Genomic DNA, 24177 nt, shown 5'->3' with positions numbered 1-24177 from the left:
GGTAGTGTTGGAAACAGAAAAGTTTTAATGAAAGGCAAAATAACAAAGCTCTTACAGAGAAAAACCCAAGCCAGGGGCAAGAGGTTCTTGCTCCTGCTAAAACACCCCACAAAAGCAATTACATATTTTGTTCTCTTCTTTTTCAAGTGAATTACGTAGGCGGGACCCTTTGGCTTCTGTCCAGTTGGCAGCCCTAGGTTTGAGGTGAAGTCCCAAAGGTCCTATGAGGTGTCTTTTTACCAAATTGAGGAAAGAAACTTCTGGGCTTTTTTCCTTTTTAAGGAGACAAAGGATAATTTGGCAACAGGGGGCACATTCCTACAAATGTATAGTGGTGTTTAATTATTATTTTATTCACTGTAATTTTAGAAAATCAAAAAACAGTTTACCACGTTTGTAAATGTTTCCTGGACAGCACATAGCATTACAGTGATGTATTCTCCATCATCTTTTAACAGGTATCCCAGAAGACTACTTTGTTTTGGGCCATTACACAGTATTAGTTGGCTTTGCAGTCTCTCTCCATAATCTGTGAATTCTACTATGTGTAAAAAGAGAAAAGAGCTTCTTCAGAGAGTTTGCTTGTTTTTTGTGAATTATATAAATATACATTGTGTCTTTTTTTTTTTTTTCTCTCTCTCCCCACTCCCTATATCTCAGTTCGCTGGCTTTTCATCTAGACTTGTACTAGACTGCAAGATGTCTGGTAATCATGAGAGGCAAAAGTTGTGAACCTTATCACAGGGAATCTGTGTAATTTGGCATGTACTATACTCTTGTTTGGGTGCACAGACAACCTTATTTATGTGCAGAATAACAGCTGAGCTTTGTCAACGACACTAGCTGCACTATTATGTCAGTGTTTGGTTTTGCCCTAGTTGGAGTCTTACCTTCAGATTGGGTGGGCCTGTCTCCTTCCTTTGATTCAGGGCTATAGTGGCCCTAAGGGGTTTGTCTGTGCAGAAGTTCCCAACGGGGCTGACAGTGAGTTAAGGAGGTTTGGCTGATAAGGCAGGTGAAGGGTTTGAGACGACCTTTAGTGCCCGCTGGAGTCTTGACAGGCTGGGTGAGGCGGGGCTGCCGTGCAGCTCCCTGGGCGCGGGGCCTGTGGCACGGAATACCTCTGCAGGCCTCCCCCGTCCCTCCGAAGCACAACTTGGTATCGCCGAGAGCGGAGGCGGCTCCGGCTGCCGCGCAGCCTTTCTCCGCTCCGGCGGGAGGCCAAGCGCACTCCCACGCGCGCTCCCGCCACGCTTTGGCCGCGCGCGGGACGGAGCGGGGCCGCGCGGCGGCAGCCGACACGGGTGGGCGGGGCCGGAGCCTGGGCGCATGCGCAGTGGTGGCGCCGCGCATGCGGACGGGGGGGGGCGCCGAGAGCCGTACCGGAGGCAGCGCGGGCGGCAGGTAGCACCGGGGCCGCGGCGGGGGCCGGGCCGAGCCGGCGGGGCGGGGTAGGGCCGGGACGGGCCGGGCCTCGCCTCGCGGTGCTGTCCGGCTGGAGCCCGGTGCCGTCCTCTGGACCTCGCCGAGGCGGAGGCGGGCGTCCCCCGAGTCACCTTGCCGCGGCGGGGCTGGGCCAGAGGCCCGAAGGGGCGCCGGCCGCTCGCTCTGGCGGCAGTTCCTCGCCCGTAGGCCCCCGGGCTGCCGAAAGGGCATCCCAGGGACGCGGGCCGGCTCTCTCTCTGACACCAGGCGGCCGGGGTTTTTCCAGCTGCTCCGCTTTCTCGGCCGGGAGGCACGAACTTGTGCGGCGGCTGGGACCGAGTGTTCCCACGGCGCCGGCATTTCAGCGTGGAGAGGAAGCGGCGCCGGAACGCGCCCGCTCCGTTACCCGCTGCGTTACGCGGGCAGTGCGGGGCGGGGGCGACGCTCGCGCTCCCGGGGCCGCGCAGCCGCCGCCCTTCTGGCTCCGCCGCCAAAGGTGCATGGCGGTGGTCGTGGGCAAGGCTCCGCCACATCCGTCAGGAAACATGAAACCGGCCTCACGGTTATTGTTATTTATTTTGCAAGGTTTCTTTTCTTTTGCGGGGCGGGGTGGTGTTTGGGGAGGTTTTTTTTTTTCCGTAGACTTATTTTAGAAGAGAAAGACTAATTTTCCACTGGGGAAGAGTTTGCCTACTTTTTTACTGTGGGTTTTGTGATGCAGAATCCCTAAATTGTGATAACTAATAAATAAGGTATCATTTGTCCTGCAATATTACATTCCCATCCGTTTGAGCTATGTTCTTCTATGTAGTGGTAACAGTATTAGGAAATGTACCCCCATTAGCAAATTTAGTTTTTGCTGCTCTGTGTGCACAGTGCAGAAATACTCACTGATGGCTACTGGATAGTATACAGAGATCTCTTTCCTGTTTTTCACATCTCTGAAAAAGCTTTCTATGAAGTCACAAGTGCAGATGGAAGCGAGACCTGTTTTCCTTTGGAATTGCTAAGTGTTGACATTGTTTGCTACTTGAGGTCCCTTTCAGAATGGGTCCTGTCACAAAAGCAATGTTTCCTCATCATCAGAACAGCAATAAGGCTCCTGTGAGTTCTTTTTGCAATGTAAGACTGTGAGGCCAGCATGCATAGTGGAATGTAATAGCTGGGGTTCAGTGATTCTAAATTCTTTTTTTTTATATAATTTTTTTTTTAATTTGTTGAATTGAAGCTTGTTTTGGACAAAGCAACAGTGATGCAAGGATGACTTTGATGAACATTCTTCAAAGATCTGACAGTTCTGTATTGGTGATGTATTCAAAGACTACTAATCATAGATGTTTATTAATGCTTTGGACATAGTTTACATTTTATGCTGTTAGAGCTAGGATTCTTACAGTGTTGTGTGTGTTTCAGATCCAATGGCTGTCCCACCGTCATACTGTGACTTGGGAAAGTCTGCCAGGGACGTTTTCAACAAGGGATATGGTAAGTAAGATAAGGATGGTTTGATCACCTTTCATAGTTTTCCCTTAGGCATCTTGAAAATCCCTGTAAGAACACAAGTACCTCAGACATTCCCTAATACCTTAGCAGCAGAGCCCTGGAGCATCTAGCCCCTTCTGATTCTGAACTTTGGACATGTGTTATGATAATACTGCAGTGGCAAAGAGTTCGAGGGGAAGATTATAGGTTTGATATTAATATGCACTCCAGAACAGTCTCTGAAAAATGCTGCCTTCTTTTTTTACCTTCTGATTTTTCTATTTAGAGTCATCAAATCAGGGATACTGATGTGGATTGCTGTAGGAGACCACATGTGGCAGTAAACAGGTTTCTGAGAAAGAGTGACCTTTATGTTAATCAGAATAGCCTATTAAAGCTGGTGTGCAGATATTTTCACAGTATTTGCATTTGTCCCTTTTCTGGAAACAGTACTAGAAAGCGTTAATTTTTTTTTTTTAATCTGAGTTTGTGTGCAATAAAGATTTCATTTGTATTACAAATCCATATGCTACATAAAACTAAAATGCACTGTGGTCTGGTCTCTCCCACCCTGGAGTTCAGGCTTTCCTAAGAACTCAAATTCCCTGCTTTAGAGTCAGTTACTTCAAGCTTTTTTACTTAGCGCGAGGGCTAGATATTTCCCTAGATTCAGAGCAGACAGAAAAGGAAGAAAGCAGTAGTACTTCTGTATATGGCACTGATTGAAGTAAGTTGAAACATATTGTTTTGGAGTAGAGAAGAAAAATTTCCTGCCCCCAAATCAGAAATAAAATGTAAACTTAAGTAAATCAGAAGAGATGGTTAACTGTATTGATGGGTCCTAGACTGCTGGTAGCTACAGAAGGTGGAGGTACTTCATGGTTGGTATCTGTTATGACTATAAATTATGAGGCGAATTGCTTTGAGTTGTCAGAATTCCTTCAATCATTCTTCCCATAATCCTTGTAACCCTCAGGATGATCAACAACTGTTTAAACATGAAAACTGATTCAGGTCAGTGTACCCTAGCTGACATACTTTGGGTGTGTTGAAAATAAGCCTTGTTTATATCTTTCAGTGAAACAGGTGCTGTGTGCTTTTATTTTCAGGATTTGGAATGGTCAAGTTAGAGTTGAAGACCAAGTCTTCCTGTGGGGTGGTAAGTATTTGGGACTTTCAACATCACCAGCATAGCAGTGGAAGGACAAATTCCTGAACTGATAACAAGCATTAACTTGCTAGCAGGTGTTGCTTCTCTCTTTCATTTCTCATTTTAAAACTCATAGCTGACTGAGAAGCTGATGTAGCAGTACTTTTTTTTCCCATGGCATGCAAGAATTTTCATACACCTTGTAGTTACTTTCCTGCCTGTTCCATTGATGCATCCCAAACATGAGTTTCTTCACCTTGCATAGCTCTCATTTTTACTTATGAATGCAGCTGAGTTTCTCTGTGGTTACTGTTTTCATAGGAATTTTAGTCCAGAGGGACTTTTATCCAAGAGGTCAAGGGTCAAGTAAGCACTGGAGTTTAACTTAACTGTGTTTTCACTCATTTCCACTGTGCTTAAAATTCAGGAGTTAATTAAAACTGAAAACAGACCTGCAGTACCCTGTATGTAGAATCTGAGAGCTTAAGTGAGCTTTAGCATTCCAAGTAACAAGAATATCTTTTGATCCCCATTTTAACGATGGAGAAATGGAGCTTCCTCACAATTTCACAGGAGGGCTGGCAAAACTAGGAATGGGTGTCATAATTTTGGTCTTTAACCACAGGCATAAATTATTTACTAGATAATATTTTTCTTACACTGACTGAGTTCTGCATGTCTTACTCTCAGTGCTGTTCTGATTGGTAAGACAAGTTGCTTCTCAGCCTACTTTGTAACCGTATTTGCCTGAGCTCCCTCCTTCTCTTGCATTTATGTTGTGCAAATGGTGTAAGTCCTTACTTCTGTATTACTGCATTCTGTCTTGATTGAGCTATTGACAATTACTTGCATTGTGCACCAGGAACATGTGGACACAAGGAACTATGTGGTCTCCATACTATGGCTACCTCTGCTTACTGATGTCTCTTCATAGGCAGTTTTCCTGGCTGGAAGTTTTGATTCTCAAATAATGTGCTGTTAATTATGCTGTCTTCTGATTGTGATGGAACATGAACAACTGTATTAAGTTCTAAAATGGGCTTTTTCTTTTCCATGCAATTTTCTCTGGATGTTTATCCAGTTGGTAAGAATGATGACTGTTTTGACATGTTGGTTCTTCATTGCTTTGTCTGACAAGACTTTCTGTGCTGCATACTAAGTCATTTGTAAAGTGTTGAATTGTTTTTAGTTGTGTTGTTATTCACGTTGTACAGTTTGACTGTGTCCATAGCCCTAGATCTGTTGTATGATCCATGTATGTAAAGCCATTTGCAATCTTTGTCCAACAGTCCACAACAAGAACACTGTAAAAACAGCAAGAGAGAAAACAATTTAGATATGGTATTGGTACAGTTGTCTGTTGCTTCAGGTTTTGAGCTTGTTAGTGATTCTGATGCAACAATAATAGAGTTTTGGGGATGGAGATGAAGTTAGAAACAAAGCGTGAGATCTAATTCATACATGGATACTAATAGTACCTCAGATTGTTCTGACACAAATGTTTGGGTGTTTTTCCTGTGGACTTAGAAAACAACAGTGATAGTGTCTATTGATTATAACGGCTTCATAGATTGCAAGTGGTTTTGCCTACTAAGGGCATGGCATTCCTGTAGATGCTGGGCACCATAAACTAGAAGGACAATGAGAAGCCATGCTTAACTGCTGATGCAGACTCGCGTGTGACATGGAGCCAGAATGAGTTTGATTTTTCAGCTACAAAAACTTCAAGAAATTATGGTTTGGTGAGATGTTCTAATTTACACAGATAAAGACTGATGGCAGCAGACTTCTCTCTCTCAATCCAGAAGCAGATTGAGTTCTTGACGCCTAACAGAATGCTCTGGCTTTTGATCATATGACAATGCAGGGTTTTTTATTTCCTGTGGCTTTGAGACAAATGTTTACAGTCTGTCCTTTACTTGATCTGAGAAAGAAACCAAGCTTTTTTAATCAGTTTCCTGTTCTAAGATTAGAAGAAAGTTACTTCCGAATTGTGATGCCGGTTTGAGACATCTTTACACTGAATTTGTGGAAGTGACATTAGAACACTATAGCAATTATGTCTTAAAGTAGTCTTAACACATCCTGACTTCTGTCACATGTTCTGGTAGCTGGCTAGATATGTTATAATAACTTCTGTGCTGTTGCAGGAGTGCATTATCTTAAGTAAGTGTCTCCTCTTGCCCCAGCATCCCTCACTGCCCCAAACTGTGTGTAAGGAGTGTGACCCAGCTCCCCAGCACTAAACAACCGTTTAAACACAGTCTTTGTATCATTGTATACTCTGCAAAGTTCAGAAATGTCAAAGTAATGTACATCCAGGAATACAGTCCTGGAATGAGAAGGATATGGAAAGTCAGGGTTCCAAAGCTTGTATATGTTGGAAATGGATCCTGCCATCTCTTAAGCACTGTATCTTTCAATACTTAAGCTTCAAGAGAGAGAAAATTTGTAAATGTAGTGAGAGATTATTTATCTTCCTTCAAGGGAAATATTGGAGAGTTGAGGATAAGAAATGAGAGCAGTTGTCAGACGCTTCTTACACACCTTGAGCTTACTACTATAGAAGTGTGCCTATTCACTGCTTAATATTCAGCTGTGCATGAAAGACTGAGTAGCCTACCTCTTGACCTATTCCAGGAGAGATGTATATTGAGATTTCAAGTCCAATAAATAACAGGAAGCTCTGGTGTGTGAAGAATTGACCGAATAGCATATTACAAAATACATGTTACACAAAATTCAAAGTTGTTTCATTACACTACTGAATGAAGGACCAGCCTGACAGAGCAATGTCAAGGTGCTCTGGTCAGGTTACTGTCTGATACTGTAAAGGAGAAAAGGTCTGCAATTTGAAGGTGCCTTATGAAGGGTGACTTAACTTCTGAAGTGGAGTTACTGGCTGAGGGAATGAAAGAGAAGTTGTGAGGGAAGATACTAAAGTCATCACCACAGTATATGAAGAGTCTAAATGACAATAGCATAAATGGTAGGGGGAACCACAATGTTAGGGTGCAGTAGTTGGTATGAAAAGCATCAGTTCTCCAGAAAACATTTTCACTGCTGAAACATGTCGGGGGGAAATGACTAAAATGCAGATACACAAAAGATGTTTGGAGAAATGTGAGAAAAGTCTTTTTTTCTTTTTGCTATTCACCTAACTTGAATGTAGGATTGCTTTTCTTAAGGGGGAGTGGATTTCTAGGACTGCAACAGATGCTTTTCCATCCACAGTTGGGACAATACTAGTAAGACGATAAAGGGAATTAGAGGAAATTGTGAAGAAAAATCCAGGAATATATAGAGCTTTGTATCCCAAGAAGTATCTTTTTATATCTGGATATAGAGTCACGTGAAGGTACAGAGCAAATTGTGGAGTGTTGAAATAACTACTGCTTTGACAGTGGAAGTCAGAAAAAGGATTTTTTTGATGCATAAGCTTGGGAAAAAGTGTGGTAAAGTTAAGATGCAGGGTAGCAAGTAATCAAACTCGCATGATGAGAAGTGAATGAAGGTGTCAGGTCTTGGTGTAACAGGGCTTCTGTCAACCTAGGCAAGTTACAAGGTTCTATCAGTACACCTAAATAAAAGAAATACTCAGAACAGAGATGCCAGAAGGAGTATCATTTTGTGACGCAAATGAAATAATTTTTGGTGGGGATAGGGAAGAGGAAGATGATGATTTTGAGGGTTCTGTCAAAAGGCCTAAAGGTGTGAGTCCTGGCACTTGACAAGTAGCAAAACTGAATGCAATTAAATATAAAGATTCCTAAAAATCATGATTAGCTACTTAAACCCTTTGATTAGCTCAGTTGATTAGAGCATGGTTGGTGCTAATAACGCTAAAGTTGCGGGTTCGATCTCCATATGGGCCGTTCACATACGAGTTGGACTCCCTTCCAACTTAGACTGTTTTGTGATTCTGTGATATTGTGCTTTTGACAGGAATTCACTGCAGTTGGTTCTTCCAACACAGACACAGGCAAGGCTTCAGGCAGTCTGGAGACCAAATATAAGGAGAAAGACCATGGACTTACATTCATTCAGAAGTGGAACACAGATAACACACTGGGAACAGAAATTTCTGTCGAGAATCAAGTAAGACCAAATGGATACTTTGGAAATGTGTCTGCAACTGGTATGAGACTGTATTGAGATGAACAGAAAACACTAGAGAAATGAAAATTGCACAAAAGTATCTGGAGTATTAAAAGAATTTACATGTATTTGCAGAACACACAGGCTGGGAGTGGGGGGTGCTAGGTAATGATTTGGGGGTATAGTTACTGCAATTACAGGTGTGTAGAATTACCTAGCTAATTGAATGAACCTAACTATGTAGAGCTGTCACTGCTGCAGCCAGGCAGAGAAACCAAAGACAGGACTCATAATTTTAAATGCTTTAATGTATAAGAACTCAAGTTTGGCTGCCTTGAGACTGAATATATTTTGGAAGGTTGAAGAGAAAGGTGAATGTTTGCAGCTTGGCACTGCTTACACAAAGGGTTGCTTGCGTGCAGCACTCTCAAGACACAGTTCTTTTTGACATTAATAGGTTTATGCCTTTGACTTAATGCCTCAAGTATAAGGTAATGATGCCAAAGATAGTAAAAATTCTGTAGTGCCATCTGCCATGTATGGCCATTCATGTTTATACTTTCATCAGTGCTTTAAAACGGAAAGTGCTGTCTAGCTAGTAACAAAGGTGGGGGAAAATGAGACAGGTATGTGCTTTAGCCTGTAAAGAAGTACTGTGTCTTAACAGAGTATCTGTAGATTATGAGAGAGATTTTTAGCTACAGTATGGACTGTTTGAACTATAAAGAGTAAGGAAACATGACTTGAGCAGTTTTCTTTGTGTCATCATTCTGTGAATAATTTTCTTGTTGTCAGCGCTAGATGCGTCATCTTCCTGTATGTAAAAACAGGAAGGTTTTACAGAGTTTGTGCTGTTAAAGGGCTTCCTTGTGGGAAGAAAAAGTCCCATTTTACTCCTTCATCATGCAGCATCTTCAGATTTCATTGTAAATCATGAGGGAGACATAGTTCTATTTATTTTGTTTTCTCTTTAGACAGGAAGTAAGAATTCTAGTAGTGGAATATAAGAAATTATGTTTCAACTGATTTTTGAGCAAATGTGTATTTTTCTTTGCAGTTGGCTGAAGGGTTGAAGGTGGCTCTTGACACTACATTTGTACCAAACACAGGGTAAACATTTTCTATTACCTTTATCTACAGACTGCTAGAATTTCCCATAACTTCTAAAAATACTTACTTTGCTCATTGTGTAAAAGCTCAGCATTTATTGGAGAAGATTCTGCAGTCACTGTAGAATCTTCTGCAGGCAGTGGATAATACTTAACTCAGAAGGACAAGTTCTGGTTGAAAGCATTCTTCAGCTTTTTGGCCAGTGGTAAATTTGTTGTTCTGCAGTAGGTACTAATCTCTGACTCTCCCCTTAAACGACTAGGTCTTCATGTTCTTGGCAGTCTTAAGTCAGTAAACCTTTTTTTTTATTTTTACTGATGCTTTTGGCCAGATGTCTGTGTGGAGTTGAATGAGGAGGTAGAATGGGCAGTGGACTAGCACCTAGTTGTCTTTCTCAATTCTCATGTACTTAAATTTGGTATGTAGTAGAGCAAAGGAGTGGTGTTTATGTCTGAATAATGCACAAAGATTGAGACTGCTTTGCAAATAAAGACTGGTATTTATTGATGGGGCGAGCCTGTCAGAAGACTCTTGAGTTTGAAATACTGCTTGGCTATGAGGAATTGGAAGCTAAGTCAAAAATGAGACCCCAGACCTAGGTGTGAGTGACAGGCAGCACAAGTGTTCTGCCATGTCTTAAGTGGAAGAGAAAGGAGGCTGGGGGGAGAATTAAAGAGGTGGTAAAGTTTTGTTGTAGTTGTATTTTAATTGGTAGCAAAACCAACAGAGACACATGTCGGAGGGAGGAAGAGGTATCATGAGAGGGACAGAAAAGGCAGACTAAGTGGATGATGTCTGGAGGATGAAAAAATCAGGTTTTGGTTGAGGAGACTGGTACTCAGCAGTGAAGAAAGGAAAGCAGGCACTGCACAAGGAAGGAACAGTGGAGAGAACCAAACAGACAAAAATTCATTGAAAGACAGCCATTGATGCAGGTTTATGGATGCTCCTGAAAAAAACTGATGATGCTATAATGCATTACACTCACAGAGAAAAAAAAAATTGAAATCACATTGGTTTTAAAGCATTAAGGAGAAACAAATTTGTCTTTCTTGCTTCTTTAGGATTGTGTGGAGTTTGAGGTGGTAGGGGAAAAGCAGCACCAGGTGAATATACCTGATACCATTATCCTTATCCTGTGCCCTCTTCAGCAGCAGTTAAGTTTTGATTAGGGAATACAGTAGTTTCATTAACTGGCCTTAAGGAACATACATATTGGAATCAAACTACATATATTACATACTTGTATACTACTGCGGATAAAACTGCGTGTTTCTGCAGGAAGAAGAGTGGAAAGTTGAAGACCACCTACAAAAGAGATTATATACATGTAGGCTGCAACGTAGACATTGATCTCTCTGGACCAACCATTTATGGCTGGGCAGTGGTGGGCTATGAAGGCTGGCTTGCTGGCTACCAGATGGCTTATGATACAACCAAGTATAAGCTTTCACAAAGTAACTTTGCCTTGGGATATAAGGCAGGAGACTTTCAGCTGCACACTAGTGTGTAAGTATTACTTGAGCCTAGAAAAACAACAGAGGAGCCACAATATAGGAATAGTTAGCAGTAAAGGCTTTAGGTCAAAGGTGAGTGAAGGGAAGGGGATGCTGATTTGTTTCCAGTTAATTTATATTCAGTGTTTTCATTTCCAGTACAACTAAAATACGGGCAACTTCCCATCTCTTGGCTGTCTTGACACCTTGTTTCAGAGTAATTTTGGGGTTTGTATATCTAAAATGGTGATGTAAGGGCCCTTTATGGGTAATTCGTAATTAACAACTGTTAGCTTTAATTTCTGTAATGGCATGAGACAAAAAAAGCCTTCAGATAAACTATTGTACCGTCTCACCCTCTCCATCAGACAGAAAGTTTCTCCCTCAGAAATGGCCAAGATGAAGGAGAAAGGCAGCTATAGCATTGTTTCCAGCTGTCATCTCTGCATAGCTGTAGTCTTGGCATTCAGATGGCCTGAGATGCTTTGAAGATGGTGTATTTAAATAATTGTAATGCAACAACATGGTTTTCAGTCTTTTCATTCCCGTAACTCCTTTATGTGTTACTACACAGTGGCAGTAACCACTGCCACTTATCTGGGTGGGTTGGTTTTTTTGGTCAGAACCTCAAACTAGGTCTCTGGCCATTGCAAAGTCGTGTTCCATTCTGCAAAGCAAAACATGTTTTGTGTAAAATATAAGCAGTCTGCCAGCTCCAGCTAGGAAGTAGTGAGCCTGGGCTCAGGGAAGTATTGGATCTCTTGGTTCAGTTTAGGAGATAATGATCAAATGACTGTGGGGAAAGGTTAATCTAAGGAGTTACTAAACAAGGCAAGGCTTGACACACTTGCATCTGTTACAAACAGGAATGATGGCACTGAGTTTGGTGGGTCTATTTATCAGAAGGTTACTAATAAGGTTGAGACATCAGTCAATCTTGCATGGACGGCTGGCAGTAATAACACACGTTTCGGTATTGCTGGAAAGTACCAAATGGATGACAAGTCTTCTGTTGTGGTAAGAATTTTGTTACAAAAATGCTCCCCTAAATACTGAAAATTCATGTTACAAAGCAGTTGCTTTAACTAGTTACTGAGCAAGTATGGTAGATTGCAAATTGGCTTCTGTCGTGGTTAAAATGTAAACTGGGACCTCGCACATCACACTTGTGAAATTATGGGGGGAAAAGAAGTCCTAAATATAACTTTGTCCATAGTGAAATAGTCTGACTAGTGTGCTTGGAATAGTGTGCTAGTGTGCTGCAAAATGTATTTTAAAAGGTAGTGAAAGGACGCAGTGTCCTTTTAATTCTGAAATCCATAATGTAAAACCCTATTAAGGTTACAATGGTGGAAGTTCAGCTGAGCTTACAGCCCTCTGCAAACAATTAAGTTAACCCTTGAAAGTCAGCTGACATGTGAGTGTTTTAATACTAAAAACTGAAGTAACAAGCATTTATGTTTCAAAGCAACAATTAGTTCCAGGACCATTGAACCAAAAGCAAAGATGAGAAATGTAGTAATTCAGAAAGGGGATTGCATATTCATGTATTTCTTGCTCATTTGAAGAAAAAAGAAAATCACTCCTGAGTGATGTGAACAGGCTCTGAGGGACTGTAGTAAGTAGCTCTTTAAAGGATATAAAGACGTAATTGAGGAGGCAGTGAAGAACAGCATGGCATTCTGTGTAGGCAGAATTGGTGTAGGATTACCATTTGCTGAGAAAAGATTCTAATAGAGGTTCATCTACAAGTAGCTGAAGAGCGTTAATGCCTAAGCCCCCTTCTCAGGGCACTGGGACACTTCTGTAAAAATACGTAAGTATTCAGTTTATAAATGCTATGATTTTTTTTTTTCTTGTAGGCTAAAGTGAACAATGCCAGCCTTATTGGAATTGGTTACACTCATGTCCTCCGACCTGGTACGTAATTCTCACTGCAAATGGGCAAACAGCATTAAGTACTACATTATGGTTTAATTCTCTGTCATCCTAAGAACAGAATAGATGAACAAAGGAGCTAGAAGTCTTGACACAAACTCAGAAGTAAAGGATGTCTATGTATACAAGTTCCTGTGGCAACTAAGCCACGTTAGTGAGGTCAAGTAGCTGAGGCAGAGAGCACTGTACAGGGATCTCAGTGTATGATGGTTCTCATGACTTGCTTTTGTAGGTGTAAAGCTGACACTCTCAGGCTTGGTTGACGCCAAGAATTTCAGTGCTGGAGGTCACAAACTCGGGCTGGGATTTGAGCTGGAAGTTTAGCACAGCTGTAAGTAAAACAACTGGTGGTGCTCTGGAAGATGAAGGAAAAGTGTACCCCATGCATTTCAGCCTTAATATTACTCTGAAATTTGAAGAAGTGTGAACTTTCTATTCTTCCCAAGAATGACTTTAACCCAATGCTGAAGTCCAGAGTGTGCCAGCACAACAAAGGAAGACACATGAAGGCATGCATAGAAGTTGTGATGTTTGTGCCACATTTCAGTTTCCTGTATTTTAAATCTGTTTGAAAAAAAACAGAAGAAAATCCAACCTCTCCCCACTATTGTATTGCATTTTGCATGTCCTATACTTCACGGCCTTTTGTAAAAGGAGGTCTCTGTGCTGTAGTGGAAATTTGGGGTTACCTCAGAATGAAATAAATTGGTCACGGTCAGAACACAGGGTTGCCGTGTGTTGACTCTTTACCAGGTTTCCATCCAGCTGGGTTTTTTGGTCTTTTTTTTTTTTTTTTTCTTTACATGCAACTGTAAGCACAGTTAATAGATAATCTGCAAATGCTTTGTTACAATATACCTATACACTGAAATTTCCTTCTCCTGTGGTTTCTAGGGTAGCATTCTTACACCTCACATGTTTTAGAGACCTGCACAGTGAAAGCAACTTTTTCCATTATAGTGTTATTGAGCGCATCAAAAAGAGCAAACCAAAAGTTTACATGTTTTAGATAATTCCGTTCCCATACAGGAAACAAGTATTAGGTAAGTACAACCATTACACATAAAGAAAAAAAGTGCAAATCAGCAAAGTTAAGAAATTAAGTTCACAGTTCATTAGGAAGGTGAAATCTACCAGTGACTGGGTGTATGTCCATTGTTCATTAGAGAGCCTAAAATGCAGCAAAACAGCCACAGGTGATTGATGCCTAAGGGAAGATTGATCAGGACAGAGTATCTGCTGTCTTAAGGCACAATTAAGAACATTTTCCAAGCAGTTAAGAGCAGGCATTCCCTACTGTATCTTTGTGAAAAAGTGTCTCACAAGTGGATACTAAAAACTAGGCCGTATGTATCACATAAGCAATTGGTGACAGTAGAAGAAGGCAGTTGATACTCCCTTCTCAGAGGCAGCAGCTTTTCACAGTTGGCTTCCCAAAGTAGCATGGCTTCACAGGCAACCAAAGTGATTTTACATCTCGGTTTGTCCTGGACTGTTTGTTTCTTCTACCTGAAGCTGCAGCCAGCTCCAGTCTAGAGCCTAAAGAACAAATGAAATTCAACACTAGCTTACAGTCAAGCTTTCTCTAGGATAAAAGTAAAGCATTTTTTAATGAGTCTAAAAAAATTCACTGTGAACAAGTTGGTCAATATAATTTCATGATAAGCCACATGACTGCCATCAAGGAAACACTTAACCTACTTTACTTGCACTCTAGTATTTTACAATCTTTTTAATATTCTGCATTATTAAATTAAGCATCCCTGCCCACCACTGTACTGCCACCCAATTATCTTAAATTTGTGTGCAGTTTTGCAGTATTTTTGTACAATGGCTAAGTGCCATCCTTTACTGTTCAGCACAAAAAATTCCCAGCACGTGGCTCCCAGTGTAGGCAAGCAGAATATGTCAGTCAACAGATTATGAGGGAACAGGTTCTTCCTATCTCTGCAACTCCTACTTGCCTCTTGTCCAAGAGTAAATAAAAGATTTCAATTAGCTATATTAGTGGTAGCAAAGTTGGAGAAGCAGAACTTTGAAGCCATGTACTTCCCCAGTCCATTTATAGAAATTAATACATTACCAAGAAACTCTGTTCTTGATCCTTCATTGTGTCATGCATCACATTTTCTAGTTGGCTACAAAGTTTCCGAGATTCCAGCAGTAGCTCCTCACTGAAAAGGGCAATTATTACACTATTAATTTCTATGGGCAGTTTAAAGATATGTTGCCCCTATCATCAAGAAATATTTCCTGCAGATACGCTGCAGAACACTGAAGTCAGTCAGGTCACAGGCCTGTAATTCATACTGCAACTTGAAAAGTTGGTGGCAGCCCCTGAGTTACTACACAGGAGAAAGGAAATGTATTCCACGATGGGATTGGGTTCTCATTATGTGGGACCACTGTTCCTAGAGAAAAAGCTGAGAAACCTATAAACTTAAGGATGGAACAATGTGCAAGTAAACAAACCAAGGTCTCTCATTCCAAGTGGTGACCCAGTTCATTTAAGCAAGCCAGAACTACACAAGCTTGGTTACAGCAGTCTCCTCAGTGATACAGCTCAGCTACTATGACCTTACATGACAATGCTGCAACAGTTCTTGCTGGCAGTGTACTTCCAAGTGAGCCCAACCATCTCAGATTAAAGGAAGAAAACAAAAAACTACTGCTATTACTGAGGCAGGGGGAAGTGAAGCTATACATGATTCCCTGTTTTTTGTAAGGAAGATTTGCAAGCCCCAGGAAGTCTAACTACTAAATAAACCCAGACTGCTGACAATGCAAGCTGAACATGAAGTGTAAAATATGAGAAACCCTGTGTGCCATTATTTCATAAAGCAGGAAGCCCAGCTTTGTAGTGCTGGCATTAGCAGCTGAAGAACTCCAGACTTTGCCTCACCTTTTTCTTACAGAGTCTGATAAATTGTATGTTCCAGAAGGGACTTGCAGCAGCAGCTGACCCGAGCTACCGAGACGTGATGTGTTCATGCTCTCTGGACTGCCAGTAACAGGACCACGTACTTTACTCTGAAGAAAACACAGAATATTCAGAGTGCAGTTATTTCCACTAGTTTTCAGCAGCCAAGAATATGAGACAACCTGGAACTTGGCTTTAATATGAATTCAGAATAACTATAGGACATATTCAATTTACTATTATTTCAGTAACTTATGCTACAAACTATAGTCTTGGGTTAAAGTGGAGTTTTTCTTTTACTTACACAAGCAATTTTCAGCAAGTTCCACAGTTCTTTCTGTCGTTTCTCTTGAAGCCTAACAACTGTTTCCTCATCTTCACTCATCAGAGTCATCACTTTCTCCACTCTGGGGAACAATTCCAATGCCTTCTGTTTGCAAACTACAGTTTTACTATTAAAAAAATAAAAACTTATTAGATCACATTGTGGGCCACTGTAGTAGGACAACATTCTGAAAGCTACTTATTTCCTGTAACACTGCAAGATCTCATTAGCTACATGCATTGAGTTTTAAACCTTCTCTCACTGGAAGAGAGAATGCATTCTCTCAACTGGACAAAATCTACAAAACTCACCTGAGCTGAGTATAAATGACTCGAACCTTTTTTTCAAAGGTCTGTATTGCCTGTAGGAGCAGTCGTACTATTTCCTGGCTGTCACCGCTTGTCCTCTGGTCTGGAATGAAGTCAGTATTACACAGAAAGGTAGGTTTATAGGACAGAATGAGAAGATTCTTAGTGGCTTGTTTCCACTACTGCTTCAATCCTGAAGTATCCAAAGTTCAGGATATGCACATTTGCATGGGATGAATTACACTAATTTTTGACCACCTTCTTCAAAATGTAAAAAATTTGAAACTGAGAGTTGGGACTGTATCAAAGGAACAGCAATGTCTTTTATCCTTCCTACACAGAAGCAGCAGCACATGCTTGTGGCAACAGCCTGCTCTGCGAAGAGCTCCAGAGGATTTTAGAGAACAGCTTACAAAGCACCAAGAAAGGAAAGCTGGCCTAATGTGAAACTGACTCCCTGATTTCCCTCTGGAGAAAAAGGCAAGTCCAGGAGAGCCCATGTGCTGCTAGTGTCTGGGCAGGTCTAGGAGGCAGACAGTTTTCTCAATGATCATTACTACATCTCCAAAGTTACTATCCACACAAAGCAAGCTGACCTTGAATAAAGTGTCTTTTACCTCTTGGCTTCTCTCTTAGTCTTCGGTAAAGCTCTCTGGCTTGTTCTTCTCTAGAAGAAAAAAGCAGGAAAAAACAAAGAATTTCCAAAGAACCAAAATTAAGAACAAACAATTTGAGAACTCAAATCTTTTCTATACTTTTCTGCCACTTCAGACCAATGACAGATTAATCAAAATGCCAACTTCAGTACTCAAGTCCTCCCAGTCCCCAATAATTTGGGTGGAAGTAATAGCCCTTTCATTGTCCTGTAATAAGTAAGCTTAGCTAGAAACACTCCTGCATCTGAAGCTCAAGGCAGTTAAACTCACAAATCCTCCAGTGTTCCTCCTTGTTTACGACCTAGTGGGCTTCGCTGCAGGTCCACAATGTCTGTCTGCAGTGCCATCATCCTTTTCACTAACTGGTCCACATCATCCTCCTGAAAGCAGGGTAGAACACAAGCAACAGAATAGTCTCAGATACACTATCACTCATATTAGTTCTTCTTTTCTTATTCATATTTCTAAACACATATTTCTTGCTGTTTGCAAGACACAAACAGCAGCCTTGGCCAAAGACAAATGAGAATAGGAGTCACTTCAATTCAAGGAAATTAGGTCAGTGCTCTTGGATAAAACAACTTCCAAGACATTTCTGAGGTTTCCCCCAGACCTCCCTCTTTCCCTGAAGTCTTACAACAGAATAAGCTTCAGGTAGTACTAGTAATGGACAAAAATGGTGCCACACAAACCAAGGCAATGTGAAATTTGGAATCAGTCCAAACACAAGGAGTTTCTATTTAAGGCAGGGACAATGAAGTAAAAGGGGGAGTAGGGGAGAGAAAATAAAAACAAGCCTCTTTTTCTTTATGATAAGCTGTTAGATTTAGAAACATACCCGCCCACAAAGTTCCACAGCTTGCTCCATCTCTTTCCAGGCAAACAGCAGCTTCTCAGAAGCTACAGGAATCAAAGAAGAGTGACTGGCTTTCTCAGGTTCACAGAGAAAGGGGTAGGTGTTTTTGTGAGGATAAAAGGCATGAAAAGACCTGTTTGCCAGATGCTATACTCACTAATTCCAAATTCAATCTGCTCTTTATACTTTTCCAGATCAATTTGGATGCTTGTTTTAAAGAAGTCCAGCTTTGCTTTCAGCTGCTGAGAAAGGGAGGCCATTGAATTCTTCATCTTTGAGAGGGTACTATTGTAACGCAACAGATTCATCCTGCATGGACAAGAAGGTCCGATTAGCCTCTAAAAATAAAAATCCACCAGGCTTCCTCTTACATCCAAAGTAGACACTTGAGATAGCAGTGAGGACAAATGCAGTTGTGCCAAAGGGTTAACTCTCAGCTTTTCATTAATTGCTTATAATCATGGGCTTCCCCATTCCAACAAGGTCCCATTTCTGTCTTCCCTTTCACCAAAGCACAAAGACAGACATAAGTATTTTAGAGAAACTGCCACTGTACATGGCTGCTCGCTGCCCCTGCTGAAGCCGGTTACAGTCCTCTTTCAGCATTCGGATTGTGTGCCAGATCTGACCCCACACTTTCCGCAACTGGAAAAAGTGGAGATTCTTCTTTGGATCCTGAACTGAAAACAGAGGAGGTGGGGAAAAGAGAAACATATGTATCAACATGAAGCCAGAAAGTTGTGTTATCACAAAACAGACCAAAACATTGCTCCTTTGAGGGGTATGTTACCACCTGTAAAGCCTAGAGCTGGATAACCCCTGTGCAATTCCCCCAATATACCAAAATCCAACACTTCCTTTTTTCAGTTATTCTGATAAATTGAATTAATAACAGTCTGTTTTACTGCTTCTTGATGTAAGAGCTCCCTCTACTCTTTGTACATGACACAGACTGCAGAACATGGACACTGCTCTCAATACAGACCGCCGCCCTTCACATTCATGTCAGAGAAAGTCCTTACGGATGCAGTCAACACTTTCTGGATGAGGACGCAAGGCCACCTGAGCCTCATAGGAAACTTTCTTGTTATCAAAGAGGAAGAGAAGGTCTGTGTCTGCAGCTGCAGTATCATTCACCTGCAGAAGACAAAAGACCCAACTAGGTTTTCTCAGGAAAAGCAAGCCTTGGTAACACTGTACAAAACAGCCCTCCTCAGCTAAACAAAGAACACCATAGGCAACAGGGTGCCTATGCACCTGCATAGGTACCTATGCTACAATGGTTGTCAGGTCTGTGAGGTTACCATGGCAAAAGCATGCAAGTCCTGTGATCCCAAAGTGAGAGAAGTGTCTTCTGATTCACTCAAAAGCAAGAAAAGGACTATCCAGACTCACCTTGCTATCAGCTATATGTTTAGTGACCAGCTTCTGAGAAAACAATGCAAGTCCTGCTTCCTGCAGTAGTTCCTGGTCCTGTTCTGGAATTCCTGTATCTGACTGAATCCTGGCCTTTACACTCTGCAAAGTCTCTTCCTCTGTCAAAGAGTAGGTGTGCACAGTTCCCGTAACCATGTTCAAAACATGAAGCAACTACAACAAGAGTAGCATGGCATGAGAAAGGCTGACGATACATTGGTCATCTTAGAGCAGAGATCAAGGGACTGGGACAATGACCACCAAAAAACTTCTCAAAGTACTTAGCAGACTCAAGAATTCACTCTGCAGCTACTTCCTAACATTATGGCAAAGTTCTTGTCCTCCATCAAGTGAGAGGCCACATGGCAATTAAATACCTTCACCTGTAGAATCCTCTATCAGAATATGGAACTAAGCATTCACGGAAGCTATTCACTACTCCTAATAAGCTCAGCGAGTATTTGTCCTCAAAGAAGCAAGAGAAAAGCACCTGTCACTAGCTGTCAGGAGACAGTTCTGCGAGTTTCTGCCTCACTCTTCCTCCTAAGTCTATGATTCAAGCCTTTCCTCTCACAGAATACAGGCAACTACTCTCCAGAAAACTTTTCGGGGTAATATGGACCTACTGCTTACCTTCAAGTTCAAAATGTCATCCAAAGCTTTGAAACACCCATTGGGTCCATACATAGGATCTGTACCTCTCTGACGTGGGTGCCACATTAACATGAGTTGCAGCCATTTCTCCAGCCTCCCAGACAAAACACTGAGCAATAAAAACCAGGAGGAGATCAGAAGAGGTAAAAGTGCATTTGCAATAACCATATGGCCTGTTCTGTGTGGGAGGACTAACAAAACTCCCCCCCACTTCTCTCTATCACAAATGTAGTGTTTTGAAGGCAGAAACCAAGACTATACAAGTCTGATAAGTGATAATAGTACTGCCTGTGTCATGCACTCAATTTATTCACAGATTAACACAGTAGAGCATATAACATAATCTTGGTCCTTTTGCAGAAGAATCAGTTTATCTCAGCACAGCAATTTCTAGTACTTACCTGTTCAGATTGTTTGGGCAGGGCAGACGGCTAGAAAACTTGACTTCTCCAGATAAGTCCTCTGAAACAACAATATCCAGCTCACTCTTCTGACGGACTTTTGTATGCCTAATGTAAGCAAGCACAATGGTGAAATAATTGCCTGCCTTTCCCATCCTGTAAATTAGTAGGCTCTTAAAGCTATTCTTGATAGACATAATACAGATGCCACTTTGGTTTCTGTTATCTGCCTTGCAGGAGTCAGCCCTTATCCCATAGAGCAAGTATCAGGAATGTTGAACTTGCTCAGGTGGGTCAAACTCCTGTGAAAGGGGTCAGTTTCCATAAGGGCAAGGAACATAGGGATATTATCCTCAGAATCAAGGGACACCATACTTCCTGTTTACAGGAAAGTCACATCATGCCCACTTATCACCCAGCCACAGTTCACTCACCATTGCACTGGCTGCCAGTTGGGTAGGAATGGTCGGAAGCCTGTAATGCACTCAAAGGCAAGCGTGCCAAAGCTCCAGTAATCCACTGTCACCGTATACTTCTGCTGTTCCAGCAGCTCTGGAGCCTGGTACAGTTTACACACATGAGAAAAAGCCACCCAGCTCTAAGCTTTCTCTATCCCTTAACATCTCATTAACATTTGTACAAATTATTAAAGACATTACTGAATGCTGCCTCTCACATGCTTTAATTCCCTCTAGGAGTGAGCAGTATTCCTGGTTACTGGCACTTCTGCTTATTCATAATAGAAGCAACTAGCAGAAAACCCAGTGTCAGCAAAAAACAGTCACCTTCACTTGCTTCAGCACCACAAACACACCCCATACCATGCAAGTACTTAATCCCAGCCCAAAACTTGATAACAATTAATTCTACCCCACTAGAAAGCAGTAGCTGCTCTTATACCTGAATTCCTTTCTTACCAAGTACTGCAGAGTCCCAACAAAGGATGTGCATAGGCTACCCTGATCCAACTCCTTAGCATAACCAAGGTCAATGATTTTGTGTATTAACTGAAACACACAACAGAGAATAAGAGTGCTAGACCGAAATCCTGTTAAAAGCACATCATACAGCAGAAAGAAAATGTTCAGCTCTTCAAAGCTATACAGGAAAGGTGCTAGTGAAGAGGCAGAAGTAGAAATGGGAGGCTACTGTAGATTCCTTAAGCCACAATGAATTTGAAGGTGTCATAGCACACTTAGCAGTTATGTGTCTAGTTCCTTCCAATCTTAGGTCAATCAGTACAGTGTGGCTCTCTCCTTAATAGCTGAAAGTCGAAATGTCAGGTGTTAACAGATGTCTAATACAATGTCTTAGCTGCACACAGAATACTATTCATCTGACATAGTGGCCTGAGACAGGTGTTATCCTGGGCTGAGTGCTCTTGCAGAGGGACCATGTAACTGCATGAAGCACATGCATGCTCCTTATAAGCTTACTTGTCTGTGCAGGCAGAGACAACTGCTTCCTGCTTACCCTTTGTTCTCCTTGCTGCAGCACAATGTTCTCTGGTTTCAAGTCTCTGTGGATGATCCTGTTCTCATGAAGGTATCTGAGAGCAGAAGCTGAGACACACATAAAGGAAATTTTAAGAGCATAAGTAACAGTACCTAGACAAGATCAGTAAGGACTCGGTTCTATTTATGGCTTTCACATCAAACCTTGTACAATGAAACATACCATGAAACACTAAGTGTAAGGTGTAAAGTTAGCATCATAGAACTCTGGACACAAACTGAGTTCTCTCTCTGAATGTTCCCCCACATTCTTCCTTTAAACTGTAGTAACACTGGCTAGCTTCCAGTAGGCAAGGACCTCCCCAGACTCCCAACACTTTTGGTAGATGATCAAGATCATAAAAGGTCAGTCTAAAACTGAGTCACTAAGGTCACTGCTGTATATTTGGAGAGTTGATTCAGGACTAAAAAGGTTTCTATAGCTCAGACAACTGAAGGCTACCACTTACCAATGTCAGATAACAAGATAAGAATAGCTTCTTCCCGCAAGCCACAGCAATTCTCCAGCTGGTTCAGGTACTGCAAGTAAGCAACACAAAATGCAGTCTTTCCTTCCTCTATCCTGAGTGAAGCCCACAGTCCCGCAAATTCTCAGGGATACAAGAAATTTCAGCAACAGCAATTAAATTCTCCAGAAGCACAAAATTCTATGGGGTGTGACCTGTGACAGCAGCAATTACAGCTTCATAATTAAATCAGCCTTAGCTTAATTGCATGGGAGAATAAAGGAGTAGGTGAAAAGTCACTGTCATCCCATTCTAATCCTTCTGTTTGTTCCATCCCTCTTTGCCATTTCCCCTGTGCCTGCCAATATCAACTCCAATATGAGGCCTAAAGTCTGTGTTTTAGCTATGGGCAGATTACAGCAAAGGTCAGAAAAGCCTTAGGATTAGAACTATCATGTGTTATTTCTTCCTACAACAGACAAGAGTTAATCACTTTAAGGAAGGGTACAGCCTACAGATGCACCTACCCTACAATGGTCTTGGCCATACTCATATTCTGTTGCACATCCCTTACACTTGCCCTCATTATTTATGTGCAAACTCCTCACAGTGTCACTTGCATCCAAAAAACCAAAAGAGTTTCACAAAGCACTTAAGTCTTCAAAAGCTGAACATAGTATCAAGGACCAATCCACCAACAACTGGTGATGCCATGATAGAATTAGGAAGCCTCAGGATGTGAAAGCAAAGGTTCTAAGAGAACAGAAAACCCAGGATAAGATTAGAAGCTGACCCATTCCTTGGTTACCACCCCAGGGACCTCACCTTGCGGAGGTCTCCCCCTTGGCAGTACTCCATGGCCAACAGTGGCAAGTCATTTGGTGCGAGCTTCTGCATCCCTTCAGGGACATCGCGGGCAGCCACCACATTGGGATGGTTCAGTCTGCGGAACAAAAATTAGGCAAGTAGGCATGATGTTCTGCAACTGCTATACAATTTCACATGCTCCTGGTCATCACCTAAAGTGATCACAAATCCTTTTAGAAATTAAATGAGTGAATTCTGAAGGTTTGCATATTTCACGGATCTAGCCTCATTCAAACTCCTAGCATTTCACGTGCAAGACAGTGTGTTTCTTCAACACACATGCATTACAGATCTGTCTAGAAGGTACAGCAACAACTCTTGCAAGGAGTGCAAGGCAGTCTGTTGCCACCGTCCAGAAAAGACCCAAACTGCAATCAGACCACTACACCCGAAAATGCTAATCCAACACCCCAAGGGACAGACGTTAAGGCAAGCAAAGCAGCGGCTAGGTAGCAGCGTTGTTGTAGCGCTGAGGGCACAGCAGACGAGCCGAAGACGGCAGTGTGAAACCCAAGAGTCTCACGCAGCACCGTATGAAGTTTTCTTACGCGTGAACTTCCACCCACCTGCCGCCGAGCGGACCGGGCACCTCCCGGAAGGGGATCCCTTGGCGGCCAGCGGCCGAAAGCCTCTCCCACCATTTCCCTCAGCGCACCCGTCAGATCCGCGCTCCAGGGCCGCCTCCGCCACGCGTCCCGGGGCACCGACGCGACACCGCGCAGCGACCCCTCCGCCCGGCCCGGCCCACGCGGGCACCGGCCTCGGCCCGAGAACACCGCCGCCCCGCCTCACCTCTTCATGATCTGTATTTCCAGCGCCCAGCGGTCGCGGTTGCGCGGGCTCAGCTCCTGCCGGCACTGCTTGATGGCCACCTGCTCGCCGGTTTCCTGTGGACATAGTAAGGGTGGGCTGAGACCGGGTCCGGAGCCGGGGCGCCGCGGGCCCGGCTACCGCCTACCTTGTTGTGCCAGCGGATGACGTTGCCGAAACCGCCGGTGCCGAGGCGCTCCCGCATCTCCCAGGGCCCGCAGGTCAGCGCCTGCAGCGCGGGCGGGCGGCTCATGGCGGGCCCGGCTCCGCTCCGCGGGACCTGCGCTTCCGGCTCCGGCGCCAGC

General features: G+C 42.6%; 2 protein-coding genes across 4 annotated transcripts; one reads left to right on the top strand and one right to left on the bottom strand.

Moving 5' to 3' along the window:
- Positions 1–1325: 1325 nt before the first annotated feature.
- Positions 1326–13420, top strand: VDAC3 (voltage dependent anion channel 3). 2 transcript variants are annotated; one of them, XM_021535928.2, is made up of 9 exons: positions 1326–1404; positions 2839–2910; positions 4017–4066; positions 8003–8155; positions 9213–9265; positions 10547–10774; positions 11628–11778; positions 12624–12681; positions 12932–13420. In XM_021535928.2, the coding sequence occupies exons 2-9, from the start codon at positions 2844–2846 to the stop codon at positions 13021–13023; spliced, it is 852 nt and encodes a 283-aa protein (XP_021391603.1). In that variant the 5' UTR covers positions 1326–1404; positions 2839–2843; the 3' UTR covers positions 13024–13420. The 2 variants fall into 2 exon arrangements, with proteins under 2 accessions (XP_021391603.1, XP_077645402.1); XM_077789276.1 differs by lacking the exons at positions 1326–1404; positions 2839–2910; positions 4017–4066 and adding an exon at positions 5027–5141.
- A 220-nt stretch (positions 13421–13640) lies between these two features.
- Positions 13641–24153, bottom strand: IKBKB (inhibitor of nuclear factor kappa B kinase subunit beta). Of its 2 annotated transcripts, none has more exons than XM_077789273.1 (21): positions 24021–24153; positions 23855–23949; positions 23021–23138; positions 22199–22268; positions 21709–21797; positions 21153–21242; positions 20670–20794; positions 20236–20343; positions 19814–19943; positions 19160–19354; positions 18787–18901; positions 18321–18444; positions 17922–18073; positions 17747–17808; positions 17179–17288; positions 16849–16919; positions 16256–16355; positions 15924–16071; positions 15602–15729; positions 14783–14873; positions 13641–14238 (listed from the first exon to the last, which is right to left on the bottom strand). In XM_077789273.1, the coding sequence occupies exons 1-21, from the start codon at positions 24123–24125 to the stop codon at positions 14170–14172; spliced, it is 2295 nt and encodes a 764-aa protein (XP_077645399.1). In that variant the 5' UTR covers positions 24126–24153; the 3' UTR covers positions 13641–14169. The 2 variants fall into 2 exon arrangements, with proteins under 2 accessions (XP_077645399.1, XP_021391594.1); XM_021535919.2 differs by having other exon boundaries at positions 16870–16919.
- Between the last annotated feature and the right edge of the window lie 24 nt (positions 24154–24177).

The sequence above is a fragment of the Lonchura striata genome, chromosome 32 (genome assembly GCF_046129695.1).
Source record: "Lonchura striata isolate bLonStr1 chromosome 32, bLonStr1.mat, whole genome shotgun sequence".
NCBI lineage: Eukaryota > Metazoa > Chordata > Aves > Passeriformes > Estrildidae > Lonchura > Lonchura striata.
This window is presented reverse-complemented; position numbering and strand designations above follow the sequence as displayed.